This window comes from Lepidochelys olivacea, assembly GCF_965140295.1.
Source record: "Lepidochelys olivacea isolate rLepOli2 genome assembly, chromosome: 1".
NCBI classification, from domain to species: Eukaryota; Metazoa; Chordata; order Testudines; family Cheloniidae; genus Lepidochelys; species Lepidochelys olivacea.
Genome location: NC_140411.1, coordinates 263,109,134 through 263,131,776, shown reverse-complemented (window position 1 = coordinate 263,131,776; position 22,643 = coordinate 263,109,134). Strand labels below are relative to the sequence as shown.

Here is a 22,643-nt window from a genome sequence, read left to right as displayed (position 1 = left end):
AACTCTGTCCACATAGGGTTCAGAGTAGCAGCCGTGTTAGTCTGTATCTGCAAAAAGAAAAGGAGGACTTGTGGCACATTAGAGACTAACACATTTATTTGAGCATAAGCTTTTGTGAGCTACAGCTCGCTTTATCGGATGCATTCAGTGGAAAATATATATGTCCACATATTTATTCAAGTGACACCGTCATAGGACCTAATCACATTAGCCATGCCATCAGGGGCTCGTTCACCTGCACATCTACCAACGTGATATATGCCATCATGTGCCAGCAATGCCCCTCTGCCATTTACATTGGCCAAACTGGACAGTCTCTATGCAAAAGAATAAATGGACACAAATCTGACATCAGGAATCATAACATTCAAAAACCAGTAGGAGCACACTTCAACCTCTGTGGCCATTCAGTAAAAGATTTAAGGTAATTTTGCAACAGAAAAGCTTCAAAAACAGACTCCAAGGAGAAACTGCTGAGCTTGAATTAATATGCAAACTAGGTACCATTAACTTGGCTTTGAATAGAGACTGGGAATGGCTGGCTCATTACACATGTTGAATCTATTTCCTTAAGTTAAGTATCCTCACATCTTCTTGTCAACTGTCTAAATGGGCCATCTTGATTATCACTCCACAAGTTCATCTGAACTAATTAGCCTCTCACAGTTTTGTAAGGTAACTTCCAACTTATCTGTATGTATATATACCTAGATCTATATCTTACTATATGTTTCATTCTCTGCATCCGATGAAGTGAGCTGTAGCTCAGGAAAGCTTATGCTCTAATAAATTTGTTAGTCTCTAAGGTGCCACAAGTCCTCCTCGTTCTTCTTCCTATAAAATGGGGTCATCTGGTCACGCTAGGTAAGGATTGCTACTTCTGAATACAAGGGGCAATTCGAGCCCTAGGAGAGACTCATCCTTGCATGTGGACCCAGCCTGACAGCTCCCACAGGCTCCAGGGGCTCCTCTCTCCCTCATGTTACACACTGCAGATGCTGGAAATGGAGCTATGCCCTTTCCCTTTTACAGAGGTTGGGCCACCCTTCACGACCACTCCCCTGCAGTTTGTATGGTCTGGGCAGAGGAGGGGCTACAGAGCAATTCTGGCCAGGCAGCTCCAAGCTGTGACAGTAGCAAGAGCGGGGCGGGTGTCTGAGCAATAAACCGAGAGCGAGAGAAGGGGAATGGGCGGAGGAAACTAGGGAGGCAGAAACAGCAAAGAGTGAGAGAACAGGAGCAGGAAAAAGAGGCCCGGGGGAGAGGTGAAGGCACAGGGAGGAGAGCAAAGAGAGATCATGGAGCTGCTCCTGTGGCTCTGGTCCCAGCTTCGATCCTGCGGGAACAACCTCCCAGCCCTGGGCATAGCCCTCACAGTCTTCGCTCTGCTGTTTGATTTCCTGAAGCGCAGGAAGCGCTGGAGTCGCTACCCACCAGGGCCGAGCTCTCTGCCCTTCCTTGGGACCATGCTGCAGATCGACTTCCACAACCCGCACGTCTCCTTTACCCAGGTCAGTGCCAGAGGGGCTGGAGAGCCCAGCGTGCTGGGGAGTGGGGCTGGTGGTTCGTTAATGCAGCTGGTGCGGGCTGGACGGGTTATTTGACCGGCCCGGGGCTTTTCCAAGGCAGGAGCCGGCAGTGCCCCTCGGGGCGGGGGGGCCCTAAGGCTCTCTGCTTCTCTGCTTCGGCCTTGCTCTGGGTCCGGACCCCAGAGGGCAGCATTCCACTCCGGAGTCCAGCCCAGTTCTCTGCAAAGGTTGTGATAGCGCTGGAGGAGTGTGACCCCCACTGCGCACCCCCCCCCCCGGGACACCCCCCCCACCCGACTCTTTACTTTCTCCCTGTAATTTCAGTTGGAGACATTGTAGCGTGCTGGGCTGTTGCGCAATATTAGCACTGTTAAACAGCTGCTGCATTCCCCCTCAGAGGTGGGTGCACTCAGTGGTGGGTGAAGTGGTCCCTTTATGTACCATCCATATCCTCTGGGATGAAAAGGGCTAGCGAAAGATTTATCGTATATGAAAATGCATTTGTCTCTGCTCAGCTCCCTCCGTTCATTCCAAAGTTTCTCTGCTTTGGGGACGTGGAGGCAGGGACGACCGCTTCCTTGTAAGTCACCAGAGATGATTGAGCGTCTGAGCGTGGAAACCGGGTCTTGTTTTCACCATGCGGTAGAAAGAGCATTTGAGTTTCCAGATCAAATCGGATTATGACAATGCTAGCAACAACACTTTTGACCTGCAGCTGTTTTAACTCCACATTTTTACTAACAACGTATTATTCCCTTTTCTGTCCTTTTACTTACAGAATCTTAGAAATTAAAGGTAGAAATGGCCTATTCTTATCCACCCCTCTCCCTTCTGGTGGTGTGCCCCTGAGGGCTTTATCCCTTTTTAATAACCAGCAATGAGGCTTTCATCACTTCTGCTAGGACACTTCCCCAGTCTAATACACCTCTCGCTGAGGTTGTGTTTCTTGCTGCCCAGAGTCAATTTTTGCATTATTTAGTCTCATTGCATTACTCCTTCAACCAACCTTAAACAATTTCCCTCTGTCCTTTCCATTTGCACCTTTCAGATACTTGCAGGCATCAATCATAGTCCCCTTCCTTAGATATTTGACCAGTCTATATATTTACCTCATTTTATCTTTCCTCATGAATCAACCCATCCAGCTCCCTAATCTCGTTGGCTGATGCCCATGTGGCTTTGAGGAAAGTTACTGTAGAAAAGCAGGAACACAATATGTTGTGCTTTGTGTTTTTCATGTACACAAAAAACAAGTACTTGTGGTTTTTCTCTCCCTAAATTCTTGGCCCAGAAAGGCATTTTCTCTTGTATGAGTGGACAATCCTCAAGAAATCCCACAAAAAGCTGAAAATAGGTTAAATTTTGAGCCTAAACTATTTGATGATTGTTTTAAACTGTTCTGCTTTGTGCTCTGCAATGCCTGTCTGTCACCAGGGTGCAGTGGCCCTGGTCCTCGCTCACATCAGGCACACTCTGTGCTGGCGGAGTGGTGCAAAGTAGCCTCAAAGCTAGTCTAGCCAGCCACAGCGCATTCAGCCAGGACAGAGGGATAATCCAAAAGCAATTCCTACGGGATGCTTTCCTGTAGCCCGGGGCATGGGCCACGGTTTTCAGTGCCCTGCAGAATCCCAGCTGCTGAAATTGCCTCTCATGGTTCTCGAAAACTGCCACAATTTAGAACGGCCTTCAGGCTAATCTAAATTACTGCAGGGGAACGGGACTGGCCTGGCACACATGACCAGGAGAGTCCAGAGGTATCTTAAAGAACTTTGTACTACCCTCTCCTGCGTTGCACCACACAATTGTTGGCTGCGGGAAAGGATCAAGGTTCGTAATTACAAACTCAGATTTGCAGCCAAGAACTTAGAAGCATGACATTCTCAATGAAGTTTACCTGGTTTGCTTTGGTCGAAGACCTGAAAGTTGCTGGGCACGAGCTGAACACCTGCAATTCCATAGGTGCCCCCTCCTCAGGTTTCCCTTGAGTGTGGAAAAAGGGCAGGACTTTTATGCGTCCCCTTTCTAGGCACGTCTGGTCTACACACAGTTTTTGTATCGAGTTATGATTTCAGTCAGGGATGTGATTTCTTCCCCTACCAAAATAGTTGAATCAGAGCTGCATTAGGGCACTAGTCAACGCCCTAACATTTCCCTTTGTCTGAGTGTCATTGCCATCTGCTGTAATGCCCAGAACAGCATTGGCTAGGATACCATCATAGTTACATTACATTTCATAGCGGCAATAAGCCATCTCCTGGCGAATGTATTTGGGGTAATGCACCACCCACATAGGTTAAGAGATGGGGCAAAGAAACGGTCACGCTTTCGGGAGTGGCTCATGAGTGAGAGTGCTCCCACTGCCCCGCTGCCAGAGCTCCGGTGGCGCTTAAAAGGGTCCAGGGCTCCCCGCAGTGGCCGGAGGACCGGGCCCTTTAAAGCACTGCCGGGGAAGCCAGTCCGGTCCGGCATGGCGTACTGACGCTTGCCGGTACGCCGGACCGGCTTACTTTCACCTCTGCCTCCTGGACAGGAGTGCTGGAACCTCGGTAGAAGTGTGTGGGAGAACATGGGGCTCTGCCCCCTCTGTGACCCTATCTTTCCTCTCTTCTTCCCCCCAGGCTCTGCCCTCTCTGTGGCCCACCCCCTGCTCCTTCTCTTTCCCCTGAAGCCCTACCCCCCAGCCAGCCTGGAAGCCCAAGCCTGGCTGTGGTAAGAGCCACCCAGGGAGCCTGGCCACAGTTGAGAGCCCCCGGCCCCCTCTGTTCCGGCACCCCTGCTCCTGGATCATTGTAACAGTCTTACCATGGAGTCACAGAAAGTCCCCTTAGACTCTCCAGTCTATCTTGCCACTCAGACAAACTGAACTTACTGATAAATGGTCACCAAAAAAAATCACCCCACATTCAGCTTATTCCCGCTCCCAAGAGACCAGTCACTTACGCCAGATCAGTTGGTACCCTAGATCTTACACCAAAGACAACACCTGTAGCCAATCCTGTAATAAATGATCTAAAGGTTTGTTAACTAGGAAAAAGAAATTACAAAGTTATTTGCAGGTTCAAGCAAGCAAACATATACTCACAGATGAGTTACCATCTAAATCCTAAGAGTGACCAAGTTGCAGTGATGTGTCTATTCAAAGTGTCTTTCGGGGCAGACCCAGCAGGCAGCCCTGGGGATCTCTAGCCCTGTCAGAGTTCAGACAGCCAAAGAGATGGAAAATTTTCCTGTGACTTTGTTTTATTTCCTTCATTCAGCTTCCAAGTCCACAGAACAAGCTTCCTTGCACAGAGCATTTCCAAGGGGGGATAGGGCCATTAAGCAGTCCTTTGTATTGCAATGTTCCTTGAGCCAGCTGATTTTGACAGTCCTTCTGGATGGGGTGGGGGAGGAGTCCTGTGCCTGGTTCACAAGCTCAGAGCGGACATTTGCAAAGTTATAAAGCAAAACGTACAGATTTTCTCGTGGCGTGGAACACCGACATTGCAAGTGAGATTAATGCCTGCAGCAACTCACAAGCATTTCATAGCCTAAACATGAAATACATTCTTGTAAGACTAATACCTACTTTGAGCAAAGTAACATACAGGTGACCTGGTCTGGTCTCCAGCTATGAGTTTGTTAGTTCTTAGCTAGTGCCTGCAGCCTGGGCAAGTGCTGGCACCTCGTTTGCCAGCATCACAGGAAACGCCCTCCCCCACCCCCAATCCCTTATGTCAGTAATTTTTATTTTGTGTGTATCTGTAGGCAGCACTGCTGTACCCTCTGTGGTAATATCAGATTTTATAACCGAAGCAAGGTTGGGCCTGGTGAGTACTTGAATGGGATATCGCCTAGGCAAAGCCATGTGCTGCAGGAAGCGTTGTAGGAGGCTGTCTGTGTCAGTGGTTAAACCATTGCCACACCAGGAACAATGTACGCTTGGGTCTGTTATCCTTGAAGACACCAAAAGAGGTCCTGACCTCTGGTAGTTGTTAAAGACCCCATCTGGCTTCCAACGAGATATTTTCCCCTTTTCTTTTCTTGGCAGCTGAGTAAAAAATATGGAAATGTCTTTAGTCTTCAGAACTGCTGGACTAATCTGATAGTAGTGAATGGATTCAAAGCAGTAAAGGAAGCATTGGTCCAGAAATCAGAGGACTTTGCTGACCGACCATACTTTCCTATATATGAACACTTGGGTTATGGAGAGAACTCTGAAGGCAAGTACCTTGGAAACTAACATAGTTCTCTGGCAGCATTGCAGGGGGACTGGCTTTATCATTTGAGCTCCTGGAGAGGTTGAAGGGGACTTAGCGAGTGAGCTGGAGTCTGCCCCTGACGCTCCCTCTCACGAGGAGGAAGTCAGGCGAGATGGAACTGGGGACTCTCCTTCCCAACTTCAGCGCTGCAACAACTACTAAGACAGGGCCGTTCTGAAATGCTCAGTGGGATGTACATGCCAATCAATACCGATTGGCTGCCACTGTCAGAACTGGCGGAGTCCTACCCCTCACCATATGTATGCACCTTCCTCGGCTTGTAAAAAAAATAACCTCCTTCCAAGGAACCTCCAGGACCCAAGAATGAAAGTGGGGGAGGGTAGAAAGAAAAGCAACCTAAAAGGGAGGCTTGTTGGGCTGGAATCCTCTCGGGTTATCCCAGAGCACTTTCATTAGAAAGATTAGAGCTGGACAAATATCTATAGAGTCACATCTTCTCAACCATGGGCAGTATGTGAACCCCCCATTTGGGGAGGCTAGTTCCCTGCCCTGAGCTCTCTACTGCAGCTGGAGAAGCCCTGGCCAAGCCACCGCCGGCCTGAACCACCCCGAGCCCTGGCTGGCTGGAGGAGCTCTGAGTCCTCCCGCTGGCCTGGGGCCATGGTGGGGATTATTCGCAGAAGTTTGGGGAGGCTTAGCCTCCTCCAGCATCCGTTACATACCGCCTATGTTCTCAGCTCACCCTGGCCCATACTCTGGCCAATGCAGGAATGTGCCCTATAGTATGTTCTCCAGTGCTTTCTCCAGTCCAATTTTAAATGACTTGTGGTGGGGAATCCATGAATTCCTTTGAGAGACTATTGAGTAGTTTAGTCGATCTAATCGTTGGGAAATGTTTTCTGACATCCAGCATGAGCCTCACACCCTAAGGGTATAGCATGGCTTAGCTCCATTGATTGCATCCGGTTATACGAGCTGCGGATCTGGTCCTGAATTTCATCCCCTTACTCCTAGCTATACCTTGGACCTCCCTGAATAATCCCTCTCCTTCTGCACTAACCACCTACACCTATGAAGGCTGAAATAATAGCTCCCATTAGTTGCCATTTTGGCCAAGCTATACTTGGTTCCTTTTATCCTTTCTCAGAAGCCAGTCCCTCCAGCCCTATTTTGTTGCTGTCCAGTGAATTTTGTATGGTGCTTCCCAGAGGTTATTATGTCTCTTGTTTGTTAATATTTTCCAGGGGTGGTGCTTGCAAGATATGGTCATGCGTGGAAGGAGCAAAGGAGATTTGCACTCTCCACCTTGAGGAACTTTGGGATGGGAAAGAAATCCTTGGAGCACCGTGTGACCGAGGAAGCTGGATTTCTATGCTCTGCGATCAGTTCTGAAAAAGGTTTGTGGCATCCAGGGAGATGGGGCAGAGGAGCCGTGTAACTTCCATAGATAAGGAAATGAAAGGGTAATATGACTGATTATGAAGGAAGGAATAATAACACAGTATCTCACATTTCTACATAATCCCTGATAGCCAGAAGGATACTAAAGTGCTTTGGAGACCAGACACATAGTGATCATTCATCCAGCACTATCATGAAGCCACCTGTGGGGTCGAACCTGACAGCTGTTTTAACATGACAGTTTGTGATGGGAAGTAAAAAAAAACAACAAAACCCCGACACCTCCAATTGAATGTGCAAGAGGAATTTTAGGTTGGTAGAATGTAATTACCTCAACTGGAATCTGGTGAAGGCGTCAACACTAAGACGCTTCCAAAACATGCCATGACGTCTTTAAGGACGTCACTTTTATGCCTCAACTTAAAAATGTCTGTAGCAGCACAGTAACATCTGTCTGTACACAGGCGGCCCGGGTTCAGTCCCGAGGCAAGGAGATGAGTACTGTTACCTGCACACAATTCTCTGTTACTTGCACATTCTGGGGGCACCCACTTGACCCAGTTCTTAAGGCTGAAGGCGTAACCCTCTTAATTTAGACACCCACCCTTACCCCAATCCTAGGGCTCAGGGCATACCGTTTGGGGGTTTGCAAGACCTTTTACCAGTGAAAGAGCCTTACACAGTAATAACCTCTATTTATTAACAATTACCAAGCAGAATACACATGGTAAGCGTACAATGCGACAGGGCTTATCCTGATAGTACCACTGACTGAATCCGCAGCAGAAACCTGCAATTCTTAAGTTTTTTCCATGGTGATCTCTCTTCCAAGTCTTGAGCAGGCCCAACCCTGTTAGTCTGTGAGACATCTTTAACTTCCCCAGCTTACATGAGCATGGACTTTCAACTGGTTGTTCCATAAGAAGTCTTGAAATGTTAGCGGTTCTTGCTCAGTATGTTCCATGCAGTGAGGGGCAGGCTGCAATGATGTTGTGCCTCCTAATGTCTTTGGTTGGTCCTGTATGTTTTTCAGGTCATCCTTTTGATCCACATTTTCTTCTAAACAACGCAGTTAGCAATGTGATCTGCTCCCTCATCTATGGTGAGCGCTTTGACTATGACAATAAGAAATTTCAGAGGTTGTTGCATTTGATTGATCAGGCCTTGAATGAAGAAGCTGGATTCCTGCCCCAGGTAACTCAGCATGTATGACTTGGTCAGTAAGAAGCTGTCATTTGATTGATCAGTAAGATTGTATTTTAGTGATTCTTTTCTGGGAGCCATAGAGTGTGGTTCTCTCTCTCTCTCTCACTCTCTGTTATCTTAGCTCCTTGTCGTAGTACCTTGGCTGCTGCGCATCCCTGGAGTGCCACAGAGCATCTTCCGATCCCAAAAGGAGATCCTGGACTTCACAAATGAGCTTCTGAAGGAGCACAGGATGACCTGGAATCCTACCCAAAAGAGAGACTTCACTGATGCTTTTCTACAAGAGATAGAGAAGGTAGGAGGAGAGGGGCAGGTGTAGATCTCTTTGGCTCTGTGAATGTATTAGTGATGGGAACACTCCGTTAGCTTCCCTTGTTGTCAAGTTTACAAGCATTCAGGGGTAAATGAAGAACTGAAGAAATGGATGGATGCAGCTTCCGCTTGCCTCGCTTCCCCTGGACTAGGGTCCAGCCCTCCATAGCGTCGTCTGGGGGTTGGTTAGCAGGGGTCGTGTCAGGGGGCGGAGGCGATGGTTCAGAGGTTCGGGGGGGTAGCGGTGAGGCAGCATGAGGGGCGGGGGGTTCTCCTTGGGGCGGGCCCTCTCCTATACCTGGTACTATCCTTGCCACACCCTCCTCCATAGGCTCTGCTGGATTGGTAATAGCAAGGCTGGGACTCTCTTGCTCGCCCGGGCATTGTAGGGAAGGTATCTCTTGGGCCCGGACGGGAGCAGCGAAGGGTCGAGTAGGAGGAGGGTTGGTTTCAGGTGCCGGGCAGCGAGGGGCGTCGGCAACGACGGGGCCGATGTCCTGCCAAGTCTCGGGGGTTTCGGGTGCCCCTCCCCCCCGGGCCATAGGGCAGTCTCTGCGGACATGCCCCGCTGAGCGGCAGAGGTAGCACCGGGCCTCTCGGGTGGAGTAAAAGACCCGATAGCGGGCTCCCTGGTAGGGGACTAGGAAGGACCCCTCGAGCGCCTCTCCGTCACGCGCCCCCGCCGGCGGTAGAAGTTGCACTTGCCGGCGGAACGAAAGGACGTGACGGAGGGTGGGGTCCTTGCAGCCCAACGGGAGAAGGCTGATGACAGAGACAAGTTTCCCCAGAGTGGAGAGAGCGGGTAACAGGGCAGCATTGGGTAAAAAGGGAGGAACGGAGGTGAGGACGAGGCGAACGCCCAGGTCTTCTAGCGGCTCTAGGGGGACAAACACCCCCCCCCACCGCCAGGTCCCTCTCCACCGCTTCTTGGGCGGCAGCCTCCGAAGCTAAAAAAAACCCGACCTTCCCATACATCTTGGAGGCCGCCACAATAGCTGTGGGTCCTACCACCTTCACCAACGCCTGCACGTATGTCTCCACGTGGGGCGAGGTGGGCACCGAGAGGCAACGGACACCGTGCCTCCTGGTCAAGGTGGGGAAAGGGCCCCGGCCGCTGGTGATGGTAGCGGAGGCAGGGGGTGACGAGGGAGATGACGAGGTGGCAGGCAGGGGGGAGCCCGTCACCACCCGAGCATACGTCCTGGGGGCCGGGGGAGGAACATTCACGGAGCTGGTGGAGGGAAATGCAGGGAGGGGCGCCACGGTTGATGATGAGGCCACAGCTGTGGGGGCAGCCCCTGCCATGGAGGGCCTAGTGGTTTTAGCGGGGCCCTTTCCTTTATTCCCGCCCTGACCTTTCCGGCCAGCTGGGGGGGGTTCCTAGAATCTGGGGGGACAGTGGGCGCAGCAGCGGCAGTAATCACCCTGGTGCCTCCTGCTGCCGGTGCCCCAATGGGGGGGGGGGCAAGTATTTTGACAATAGTGGTGGGGGGGACCTTGGGGGTCGGGCGGGGGGGAGGTGGGGGAGGGACAGCTAATTTTGTTAGAGGGGCCTCACCCCTCTCATTCCCTGCCATTGTGAGCAGGGAGAGACGGGGAGACACCGGAAGGAGGAGGGGGGAGGGGGAAGCAGATTAACCGCTCCTCCCTGCTGGGCTGCAGGTGTGCGGGGGGTGCCAAATAGGTTGGACTGGAAGGGGGGAAAAACAAAAACCGGGGTCCGGTGATGGGGGCAAGCTGTAAAATAAACAATCCGGGTGGGTGTGTGTGTGTGTGGACCCACGCACGTTTGTCCAAAGAGTCTCGTTTGGTCGGCTATTGTGTCCGGTCCGAAAGGCAAAGTTCAAAGCAAACAGCTGGATCCGAAGGCAGATGGCAAGTTGCCAGCAGGGACGGATGGCGGGGGGGCCGTGACAGTTGTAGTAGTATGGGGGGGGGGCAGGCACCGATGGATTGGGGGGGCTCCGTGCCACACCCCCTCTGCCGCCACAAATGCAATTAAACCACAGTCAAACTCCCCCCCACAAGAGTGTAATTCAGAAAATTACTCAGTCTTATGGCTCCCTTCACGATGATTTGTAGCTTCCCTGGGTTATTTCTCCTGTCTTCTGAAATCTTCTTCTCCAGCTGTGTTGGCTGTGTTCCAAGGCTTCCAGCAGGCTGAGAAAAATTACAGAAATAAGCTGACAGCAAAACAGCTGGGTCTGGGGGCTTCCACTCCCCGCTCCGGATAGCAGATTGGCAATCTTCCCCCCCTCCTCCGGGGGTTTCAGCTGAGGCAAATAGCTGCGCCCGGGAACAGGCGTGGGGGGGTGCTGGCGAAAGTTGGCAGCTAACCAGCACTCAGCAACGGCAAAGAAATGGCAGAAAGACGAAACGAAACAAAAAGGCGTCTGGCCCAGTCGGAGGGGGGAACTAAGGCAGGTTCAAAAAGTAAGAAAAATCCAGGCCAGGGGGCTTTAGGAAAGAATAGAAAGCAGATAGCTGAGGAGCAAGCAAAAGACGTTCCGTTTCCCAACAGGGAAGGTTCCAGAACAATCAGGAACCATCTGGAGACAATTAAGACAGACAGGCTGATTAGAACACCTGCAGCCAATCAAGAAGCTGCTAGAATCAATTAAGGCAGGCTAATCAGGGCACCTGGGTTTAAAAAGGAGCTCATTTCAGTTTGTGGTGCCCATGTGAGGAGCTGGGAGCAAGAGGCACTAGGAGCTGAGTGTGACAACGTGGACTGTTGGAGGACTGAGGAGTACAAGCATTATGAGACACCAGGAGGAAAGCCCTATGGTGGGAATAAAGAAAGGGTTGGGAGGAGGTCATGGGGAAGTAGCCCAGGGAGTTGTAGCTGTCGTACAGCTGTTCCAGGAGGCACTCTAGACAGCTGCATTCCACAGGGCCCTGGGCTGGAACCCGGAGTCGAGGGAGGGCCCAGGTTCCCCTCAAACCTCCCAACTCCTGGTCAGACATAGGAGGAGTTGACCTGGACTGTGGGTTCACGAAAACGGCCAAGCTGAGGGCTGCCGTGAAGCTCCAAGGCGAGCAAATCTGCCAATAAGCGCAAGACCCGCCAAGGTAGAGGAGGAACTTTGTCACAGCATATTTCAATTTTTCATTTAGAAATTACTTCATTTCACTTTTATTTTATTTTATTGTTTTATTTTTATATTTTATTTTTATAGTATTTTTTAAATTTTGATTAACCTGAAACCGTTTTTAAAAAACTTTCATTTTGTGTGAAATTTCTAAATGTCAGCTTCTTCTTCTGAGTCATAAACAAAGCAAATTACATTGTAATTGGCTCTTAAATAGCATATTAGTGATTGCCCATGTGAAGTCTAAGTCCAAATTTACAGAATTGGTCTGAGAAAAATTGAGATAAGAAACCCTTAGAAAACAGACACATAAAATCCACAGCATTACAAAAGATAGCCGGACTACTTCGTGCTGCGATCCTGTCATATCTTGTACGCTAAGCACGGTGGCCCTGAAGAGTACTTGGTGGGGAGACTGTTGGTTCAGTAGGTAGCATTGAGGTCCTGTTCTCATAGAAGCTACCAGGGCAGGAATAGGGCCTGTCAGATTGTTATTCCCAGGTACGTATATGAACTTTTGGAATCCTGATGTTAATTGGTTGGCTAGCATGTTGGCTGCACCCTGCTCGTTACTACATGGAATTTCTGACCTGATCAAGTGAGAGTGATCACACTGACCTCTTGAGGTTGCAGAGGCACAAATGTCTAAGACTGACTGGAGACCCTCCTTTAACTCTGGTGGCAAGAGACTGTGGGCAGAGTTTCCAGCATGTATGCTGAGTGTACTGAGCAGCATCAGCCAGTGGGAGTCTGCCGTGCCTGGGTACTCCTCCTCCGTCTTCGTAAACTCTTCCAGGTGCCTTTGGCAGTGGTGCTGGAACTGGGGGTGCTGCCGCACCCCCTGGCTTGAAGCAGTAATAACACAGACCAAATACATGGTTTCCAGCATCAGCACTCCCACTATAAAAATTGTTTCGGCACCCCTGGACTTTGGTGGGTCAGAAAATGCTGCTGAAATGTCCACCAGCGCCTCAAGGAAACTCTGCCCAATTCCTGACCCAGGCGTGACAGCACAAGCAAAAAAAGTTCTTGAAAAGGGGCCTCTTCCATGTTGCTCGGCAGGCAGTGCTGGCAGGCTGGTCACGCTTCCTGTAACGTGCAGGGTGGGCATGAAGCTTCCCCACGGTCAAAGGCTAGAGCGGCCACACTCTGGGGGGGTGCTAGGGAGTCTGGGATATGGTTGGTTTGGCTCAGGTCTGCCTGCTACTGTGTGGATGCCAGAACCCCAGGTTCACGCCTGGGCTCGAAAATTCTTAACGTAGGGTTGATAATCAGCATAGACTTCTGCAGGGGTAGTCAATAAATTTTTGTCAAGGTCCACATTTCTTGGTCAAGGTATAGGCAAGATCCAGACTGCAGAGGGAAAAAAACCAATAATAATAAGTATATAAAAAGATTTCAGGGTCTGTTCAAAAGCATCTACCAGTCCAGATTTGGCTTGCAGTCCACCTATTGACTACCCCGGTGTAGATGCTCAAGCCCATGGTTCTCTAACGCAGGGTCAGCTGAGTCAAGTGTCCCGAACCCTGGGCTTATATTGCCTGTGTAGACATACCCTGTGTTTTTGGAGGAGAAGGTCCCGAGCTTTATTCCTGATGAAGTCTATGATGTGTGGGACAAATTGTTACTTTGAAATGTATGTGACCAAGGAGCCATTACAGCATGTGTTGTCATATGTACGTGTTTTGCTGCACTCTGCAAACAATTCAACCTTTCAATCTGAGAATATGAATTACCACTATCTACAATTCTGCTCCTCTCTCCCCAAGAAAAATCTAGGTCAAATCTTGCTCTCCTTTGCTCTCTTCAGGCTAAAGAGCATGCGGGGAGCAGTTTCAATGACAACAACCTTCCTATGGTAACAGTTGACTTGTTTACCGCTGGCACTGAGACCACTTCCACCACCCTGCGCTGGGCATTGCTGTTCATGCTTCTCCGCCCTGACATCCAGTGTAAGCAAGGGGACTGGTGGAGATGTGACCGGTTCTCCCAACCCTGCATCTTCCACAGAGAACTTCTTAGCATCTGCTGTCACCTTTGTGTTCTGGGGGTATGAAGCTGCCATAGCAGCAGTCACAGCAGTGATTGGGGAATAATTCCAGTGGAGCACTCTCTGAGGGGGAGAGCAAAGACCTGTGGGAAGGGAGAAAGGAGAGAGCAAGCCTCTGTTCAAGATTTCAGTGTCAGAGGGAGCACTCACCACTTTTCTTCATGACAAGTGCACTTTGAGACCCTTGTAGCTACTTGGTAACTCTTCCTTCTCTTAGGGTCTCTGCAGGGATAAATGCTAACCTGCTTGAATGTGCTAATGCCAGAGGCACAAGTGGGTCAAATAGAGTATGGATAAGGTGGGATGTCTCGACCAATGAGCTTATTGGCCTATAGAACAGAGGATGACTATGTAAGTTGGGCTGAGTAACCGAAGATGAGTGTGCTCTCCTTCAGCTCCTAATTCCGCATTTCTCTCTTTCCTACTGTCTATGGGGCTTGCCCTGCCCCCTTGCCCTCAGCCAGGTAAACCCTGCCTCCCTTGCACTCTTGCTTTCAGGTGCTTTCAACAAACATATAAGACCTGATTGTGAGGTCAGGAATTAGTAGTCGAGAAGCAGAGCACTTCATTCTGGGGTATCAAAGAGGCTTTCTGGTTGTGTGAAGGTGAGAGAAATCAGAGGTTTGTCCACCGCCTCTCCTCACTGTTGGTTATCTTTCCTGACCCCTGAAGAAGTGCCCCAGACACTTAAAGCACCCACTTCCTAGAGATGACTCGCTTGTAAACTGCTCAGTGATTGGTAGGAAGGTGGCTAACAAACTCACCGAATATAAACCCAGCGCTGTACAAATAGACAGACCATTCCTGCCCCACAGGGTTTAAAGCCTAAGGGTAAATGCGTAGGTTCCCCATTTTTATGGTGTTGATGTACATCATTATGTTGCATTGAGGAGGATGTAAAGTGTCTTTTTCCAGGTAAAGTCCATGAGGAAATTGATAAGGTGATTGGCAGGGACAGGTCACCCCAGATGGAGGACCAAGCGAACATGCCTTATACCAGTGCTGTGATCCATGAAACTCAACGTTATGGGGATATCGCTCCTGTTGGATTGCCTCACATGACATACCGGGACACCGAGCTCCAAGGCTTCTTCATTCCAAAGGTATCTATGGCCAGGCAGGGGATGCAGACCTCCTCTCCCCTTGCAGACTTATGTCCTGCAGCTGCAGACATTCCATATGTGAATCTACCCAAGGTTCCATGCAGAGGGGGGTGGAGCACCAGGCCCTGAATCACACAACCATTGGCGAGTTATCAAATGTGCAGTTTTAAAAGGCCTTGGGCTTCAGAGACAGCCTTGTTTATGTGGTTAGCTCCATCTTGAACAGGTCTTTGGATATCTGAAAAAACAACTAATTGAGCTAAGACACTACTAAGGATTTCAATCCTTACAGGGGAGACTGTAATTTTGCCTTGGGCACCTTCTAACATTCAGTACATCTGCTTGAAGGTGGAGAAAGGTAATGCTGACTGACTGTATAGAAACTACCGGCTAGGTCAGCAGTTCAAATCCAACACAGTAGCAACTAACACACTATTATCTGAAGGGTGTTCAGAGGCCACTGTGCATCTCAGTCCAGTTCCAAATGGACAAGAGACAATGACAGGCAATTACTGCCTTCTTTGGTGAGAGTCTCATTGGAGAGACCAAAGCCACACAATACTCAATTCCACTTTCGCCCCTAGAGGAAGCTCCTCTAGCTCAGGCCTGAGGCATGTGAGAGGGGAAAGATCTCGCTTTTTCTGTGAAGACAATGAGAATTGCGGTTTGGAGTCTCTCAGTCAGCACACTCTTACCAGAGCTAAAATTAACTTGAGAAAATATTTGAAGCAACTGGGGAGTAAAAGCAATTTTCATCTCCTGAACCTCATTAGACCATGAAAACACCCCTTGCATACTCTTAGTCTAGCTAGCATGCAATGGACAAGGGCTTTAGAGCATATGCTGTGCACTGGCTGGGGCCTTGAAAGCGTCCCACTCCATTGTGCTGTAAGATTATACAATGAGGTACCTGAGCTGGGTTCTGTGCCTTCCTCTGAAGCATCCTACAATGGCCACTGCTTGAGATGGGATATTGAATGCAGAGGGACTGGCCTGTTCTGGTGTGACAATTCTTATGTACCCTGTTCCTTCTCTGGGGTGGATCAGGGGACGACAGTCATCACTAACTTGACCTCGGTGCTGAAGGATGAAACGGTTTGGGAGAAGCCGCACCAGTTCTACCCGGAGCACTTCCTGGATGCAGATGGGCAGTTTGTGAAGCGAGAGGCCTTCCTGCCTTTCTCTGCAGGTAAATCCAAGGGGAGGAGCAGCTGGCAGAGGCCGTCCCTGTGGAAATGAGGCATAATGCATGAGATGTGACCCACTATAGTTATGGGAAAAAGAGTCTCCTCTAAAGCAAGATGTCCCTCTCATCATGAGAGCAGCTTCCTCAAGGGGAAGATCAGTGCAGTCTGTGCTGAGCTGGGCCTGTTCTTCATGAGCATGCTGCATCTCCCCAGAGAAACTACTTCATACTCCAATAGACACAGGGACATACTGAATGCAACACATTAATCCCTTCTGCACTCTAACGGAAAACCTTAACTACAAGCCCAGGAATCTGTTTAGAAACAATGTGCACGCAGGTGAGGTGTGTGTTATTGGGAAAGGGATGAGGTCGTAGTTAAGGCTTTCTGTTAAAGCATGATCAAAATTGCTGTGTCCCACATGCTTCTTTATCTGTTGCAAGGCCCCCTGATCAAAGGAAGGTGTTTGTTCGTGGAGGCTCTGGGACCACTGCAATGGGGAACATGGATCAGTCGGGGATAAAGGGGAGATGGATGTTCCCAGTTTCCCGTATGCTCTCAACTCACCAGAGAGATGGGAAGAGGGAAATACTGATTCTCGGATACACACCAAAGGAGGCCAGCTGTGGCTGGTGGAGGGTCTGTAGGGTCTGTCCTAACCCCTCTGGACACCACATCAGCAGCAGTGGGAAGCCTGAACCAGTGGGTCACTGCCTCTGCCAGGCTTGTACGAGTGCAGCCCAGGAGTCCCAGCAGTGTGAACCATGAGGACTTCGACAGGAGGGTCTGTGCACTGAGCAGGATTATAGCTTTTCCACAGAACCTTTCCCAGTGACTGGTTGGTGCTCTCTAGGTTTGTTTCAATGCAGCCAACCGTTTCAGTGGCAGAGAGGGGTTGAGGTCCCATCAAAGAAAAAAATGTGACACAAACTTAGTTAGGCAGCTTCTAACGCATTTCCAGGATACTCTGGTATTGGCTCAGCGGGTACATCTACACTTCAGACTGGGGGTGTATGTTCCAGGTTGGGGACACATACCCACGCTAACTCGGTGATAGCATGTAGGAGCGTAGCCACTGCAGCGTGAGCAATGGGCGGGGCTGGCCGCAATGAGGATGATCCCGTCGAAGATGGTAGGTACCTGCTCAGGTGGCTAGCCCCTCCCACTGCTTGTATCCCCATGGCTACACTTCTCTTTTTAGCACACTAGCTAGCTCAGAGTTAATGGAGGCACGTCTCCTTGAGCTGGAGCTTACACCTACCGAAGTGTGGACGTATCCTTGGTTAAAAGCCACTTTTGTTTTTCATTTTATGATTTTATTTTAGCCTGTAAACAGGTAATTGAGCAGCCAACTTCCATTTGTGCCAAACTGCAGTGCAATCAGAGTTTCCCTTGCACCCTTTGTCAGTGCCTGCCTTTCACTCTCTCTGGAGCAGCGGTTCCCAAAGCGCAGCTCACAACCCCAAATGGGGCCGTGCCATCAGCACATGGGATCGTGGCAATCCTTTGTGTGCAGAGGATGCCATTTTGCTCTGTACAGCATGACCTCGCATGCACCGTACGTAGGAGGTCACACCTGGTGGGGGACACCATTTTGTAGAGCAAAATGGCGTTCTCCACAAGGGGTGAGCTCACACTTACAGTGTGTCTGAGATCGTGCTGTGCAGAGGACACCATTTGGCTCCTCCATGTAGTCTGGGATTCCGGACAGAAATACTTCATTAAAACGGGGTCACTCCGGAAAAAAAATTGGGACCTGCTGGTCTAGAGCCTCACAGAATTCAGGAATGGACTTTTGTTAGCTAGCTCAGTATTTGTACCTTAGCAGCACAAAGCACAACATCTCTGCCTTTCCTATTTGCTCAACAGCCATACTAGATAATAGTGTTGCCCCTTTCCAACGGCTGAATGGCTACTTGAAACTACAGTAAAGAATAAAATTGTCAGACACATAAACGAAGATAATTTGTTGGGGAAGAGTCAACATGGTTTTTGTAAAGGGAAGTCACACCTCCCCAAACTACTAGAAGTCTTTGAGGGGGTCAACAAGCACGTGGACAAGGTCCCTCACCAAAGGCTGTCATGGGATCAGAGGGATGGTGCTCTCATGGATTAGTAACTGGTTAAAAGATAGGAAACAAAGGGTAGGAATAAATGGTCAGTTTTCAGAATGGAGAGAGGTAAATAGTGGTGCCCCCCAGAGGTCCGTTTGGGGACGAGTCCTATTCACCATATTCATAAATGGTCTGGAAAAGGGAGTAAACTGTGAGGTGGCAAAATTTGCAGATGATACGGAAGTACCCAAGAGAGTTAAGCTCCAGGCAGACTGTGCAGAGCTACAAAAGGATCTGTCAGAACTGGGTGACTGGGCAACAAAATGGCAGATTAAATTCAATGTTGATAAATGCAAAGTAATGCACACTGGAAAACATAATCCCAACTATCCATGTAAAATGATGGGGTCTAAATTAGTTGTTACCACTCAAGAAAGATCTTGGAGTCATTGTGGATAGTTCTCTGAAAACATCCACGCAGTGTGCAGTGGCAGTCAGAAAAAGCAAACAATGTTGGGAATCCTTAAGAAAGAGAGAGATAACAAGACAGAAAATATCATATTGCCTCTATATAAATCCATGGTATGCCCATATCTTGATCACTGCGTGCAGATGTGGTCGCCCCATCTCAAAAAAGCGATATTGGAATTGGAAAAGATCAACAAAAATGATGAGGGGTATGGAACGGCTTCCATATGAGGAGAGATTAATAAGGCTGGGACTTTTCAGCTTGGAAAAGAGAAGAGTAAGGGGTGATATGATTGAGGTCTATAAAATCATGACTGGTGTGGAGAAATGTCGGTCACTGGTGAAAATGCACCACTTGTATTTGCCTCGAGTCCAGGAAACCAATGTCCCCAGATCGCACTTGAACCAGAATCTCCTGCCTTGTGGCATGGGCATGTTGTTCCACCTCAGATTTCTCTATCCAAAAGGCATTTATTTGCCCATTTAGATTCTAGAAGGCAAGAATTCCACGAACAGCATATGGGACAGATCGTCAACTGGTGTAAATTACCACAACTCCTTTTACATCGATGGAGTTGTGTCAATTTAACCAGCTGCAGATTTAGCCCTGTGCATTAGAGTGTCTCTGACCCTTTTGAGTCATGCTAACTAGGCAGTAATTCCCCTCTCCAAATCAACTGACAGAGTCCTTTGTTTTATGGTTTCCACTGAAGCTTCTCGTCCTGGCCACCATCAGAGACAGGGAATCGGATTAAACAGAGCATTGGTCAGCCTGGAGAAGTATTTCCTAGTTGTTCCTATTCACACAGGGTCTGGGAATAGGGAGACTCAGCATCTGCTGCATATGGAGGCAGATTCTCTGTTCACTCCAACCTGTGGGTGCGCAACTCCTTCAGTGACTAGTCATTTACATGTGATGTTGTATCCTCCTCCTCCCCTCTTTTCTCACTCCCACGCTTGCAGGTCGCCGTGTTTGCCTGGGGGAACAACTGGCCAGGATGGAGCTTTTCCTCTTCTTCACCAGCCTCCTGCAGCACTTCACCATCCGTCTCCCTGAGGGCCAGGCCAGGCCTCGAGAGGATGGACGCTTTGCCACGACACTCGCCCCCCACCCCTACCAGATCCAGGCTGTCCCAAGATAAGTGCTGTTTTCTGCCAAGTTCCCCTCATATATTTTAGGACCGCTGTAGTGCTCAGCTGAAAGATGCTCCTACTCCAACGGGGCAGCTTCTCCCGTCGGCGCAGTTAAGCCACCTCCCTGAGAGGCGTTAGCTGTGTCGATGGGAGAAGCTTTGATGACACAGCGCTGTCTACCCAGAGGTTAGGCTGGGATAACTATGTCGCTCAGGGGTGTGGAGTTTTCACACCCCTGAGCGATGTAATTATACCGATATAAGCCTGTCGTGTAGACCTGGCCTTAGTGTTGTGTCTGCTTTATTCTTTAACAGAGTCTCCTTGAGATCACCTGAAGAGATGGTATCAGCATTATTGGCTGTTTACCCATCAGCACTGTGTAGATCCCTGTCACGTATCAGTACACAACGCAAATGTGTAATAGAATGCTAAAGATAGCATCATTACACATGGATATCAAGAGCCTGGCAGACTTGTCACCGCAACACACAATGAGCTTAGTGCAGCTGTTCAAATGGGAAGCTCAGTGCTCTGAGCCAGCAGGGTGTGGTTTGGTTTTCTAGCACTTTTCCTGGGTATTCCCTTCAGGGCCGGGCCAATGCCTCCTCTGAGAAGAGATTTTGAAGTATGCTTTGCATTTGCTTGTACAAGCTGCAGACAGTGCTATTGACAGAGATTTACCTGCATTACTTCAGGAGATTTGATAAACAAAAATGGATCACTTCTTCCACTGATGTAAAGTGACTTCAATGGAGCTATGCCTATTTGTGCCAGCTGAGGATCTGGCCCAATATGTACTTTATAGTTTAGTGTAATTCAGGGGTGGACAAAGTACAGCCCACGGGCCGGATCCGACCCACGAGCCATTTTAAGCTGACTCTGCTCCGGCACTCCAGCCGGGGCGCTGGCTCTGGGGCTGCAGCACAGCCCCACTCTGTCCGGGGCATTGGGTCGGGGGCCACACCATGCGGCTCCAGGAAGCCACGCCATGGCCCCTCTCCGGCTCCTACACACTCCAATGGGAGCTGCAGGGGCAGTGCCTGCGGATGGGGCAGCGTGCAGAGCCATCTGGCCATATCTTGGCATAGGAGCCGGAGAAAGGACATGCCGCTGCTTCCGAGAACTGCTTGAGCTAAGCGCCGCTCGGAGCCTGCGCCCCCTGAACCTCTCCCCACGCCCCAACCCCCTGCCCCCGTCCTGATCCCCCTCCCACTCCCGAAACCCCCCGATCCTAGCCTTGAGCACCCTTCTGCACCCCAAACTCCTCATCCCCAGCCCTACCCCAGAGCCTGCACCCCCTCCTGCACGCCAGCCCCAATTTTGTAAGCATTCATGGCTCACCATACAATGTCTATTCCCAGATGTGGCCCTCGGGCCAAAAAGTTTGCCTGGTATAATTCCAGTTTTGATCTTATCTTTTTCGTTTTGCACAAACATAATATGAAGGAACAGTGGGGTCCAAACACGTGTTTATTGGAAATATGCAACATGCCAGGCATTCCTCCACCTACACACTGCTGCTCTGGTTGGGTTCTGGCAACTTCTAAAAAACCTGCACATGGGGACTGGAACAATAAGGCTCACAAACTATTTAAAGGGATATTACGCTATGCCTGTACATGACACCTTCCTTCTTCCATTGTACACGTTCCTTTCACTTTCAGCCCGGAAAAGGGTTAACACAGTTTCTTTGGAATAGAAACCTCTTCTGTTAGAGTAAAGCGACTATGGGAGGAATTGCCACTAATTTGCCTCAAAATATTGTGTTTTTTCCATGATAAGCCTGTAATTTGCCCTTGCAAAGGATTGTTATAATTTGAGTGTTGTATACAAAATAGTAAAATTACGTTAATAAAAAGAGGATTCTTTAATGTTTATTACTTCCTGTCTCTTTCGTTCTTGAAAATTGTTTGCCTCTGGTGCTTCATATCAAGTCCACGCTCTATGTTACTGTGCGAAGGAGATTTGGGCTGTGTGACTAGAAGTCAAGGGATGAGATTGCGGTTATGTTGCTGGGGAATTGCAGAGTGAATTGTGAAGGAAGGTAGGGAGTAGATCACATTCGCTGCTTGGCTGGATTATGAGTCGTTCAGACCCAACAATTATTTTTAACCTAAAAGCCTCTTGTTCCCAAAGGAAAGCAGCTAACTTACACTTAGTTTCCCATAGCCCTGTCTAGGCTGTCGGAAGCAGAGACTAGCCAGCGCACATCAGCACTTCAGCCAAGCCACCTGTCCACCCACAGACTGCCCAGCCACACAGCCCGGCGAAATGGGACAGACCATTGTTAAACTGTAACATGGAGATGATGATAATATTTCCTTTGTCCCACTGTGTCTGTCTTGTCTGTTCAGAATCTGAGCTCTTCAGGGCCAGGACTGTCTCTTAGGGTATGTCTACACTACGAAATTAGGTCGAATTTATAGAAGTCGGTTTTTTTGAAATCGGTTTTATATATTCGAGTGTGTGTGTCCCCACAGAAAATGCTCTAAGTGCATTAAGTGCATTAACTCGGCGGAGCGCTTCCACAGTACCGAGGCAAGCGTCGACTTCTGGAGCGTTGCACTGTGGGTAGCTATCCCACAGTTCCCGCAGTCTCCGCTGCCCATTGGAATTCTGGGTTGATATCCCAATGCCTGATGGGGCTAAAACATTGTCGCGGGTGGTTCTGGGTACATATCGTCAGGACCCCGTTCCCACCCTCCCTCCCCCTGTGAAAGCAAGGGCAGACAATCATTTCGCGCCTTTTTTGTCTGCTGCCAGCCAAAGATGTAAAGGAGCGATGGAGTGGGTCAGAACAAGACATAGACCAGATTTGTTTTGGACTCATTTTCCTCCTCCCCTGTCTAGATCACACTGCAGTCAGTCACAGAGAAGGCGCAGCGAGGTTAATCTAGCCATGTAT

The 22,643-nt window shown here is 49.4% G+C and overlaps 1 protein-coding gene across 1 annotated transcript; it reads left to right on the top strand.

The window, feature by feature from the left end:
* The first annotated feature begins 1,106 nt into the window (after nucleotides 1-1,106).
* On the top strand, nucleotides 1,107-21,615 carry LOC311510390 (cytochrome P450 2D14-like). The gene is made up of 9 exons (XM_084610012.1): nucleotides 1,107-1,511; nucleotides 5,560-5,731; nucleotides 6,976-7,128; nucleotides 8,166-8,326; nucleotides 8,460-8,633; nucleotides 13,553-13,694; nucleotides 14,708-14,895; nucleotides 15,943-16,084; nucleotides 19,568-21,615. Exons 1-9 carry the CDS (start codon nucleotides 1,299-1,301, stop codon nucleotides 19,744-19,746), a joined length of 1,524 nt encoding a protein of 507 aa, XP_084466138.1. The 5' UTR covers nucleotides 1,107-1,298; the 3' UTR covers nucleotides 19,747-21,615.
* The last annotated feature ends 1,028 nt before the right edge of the window (nucleotides 21,616-22,643 follow it).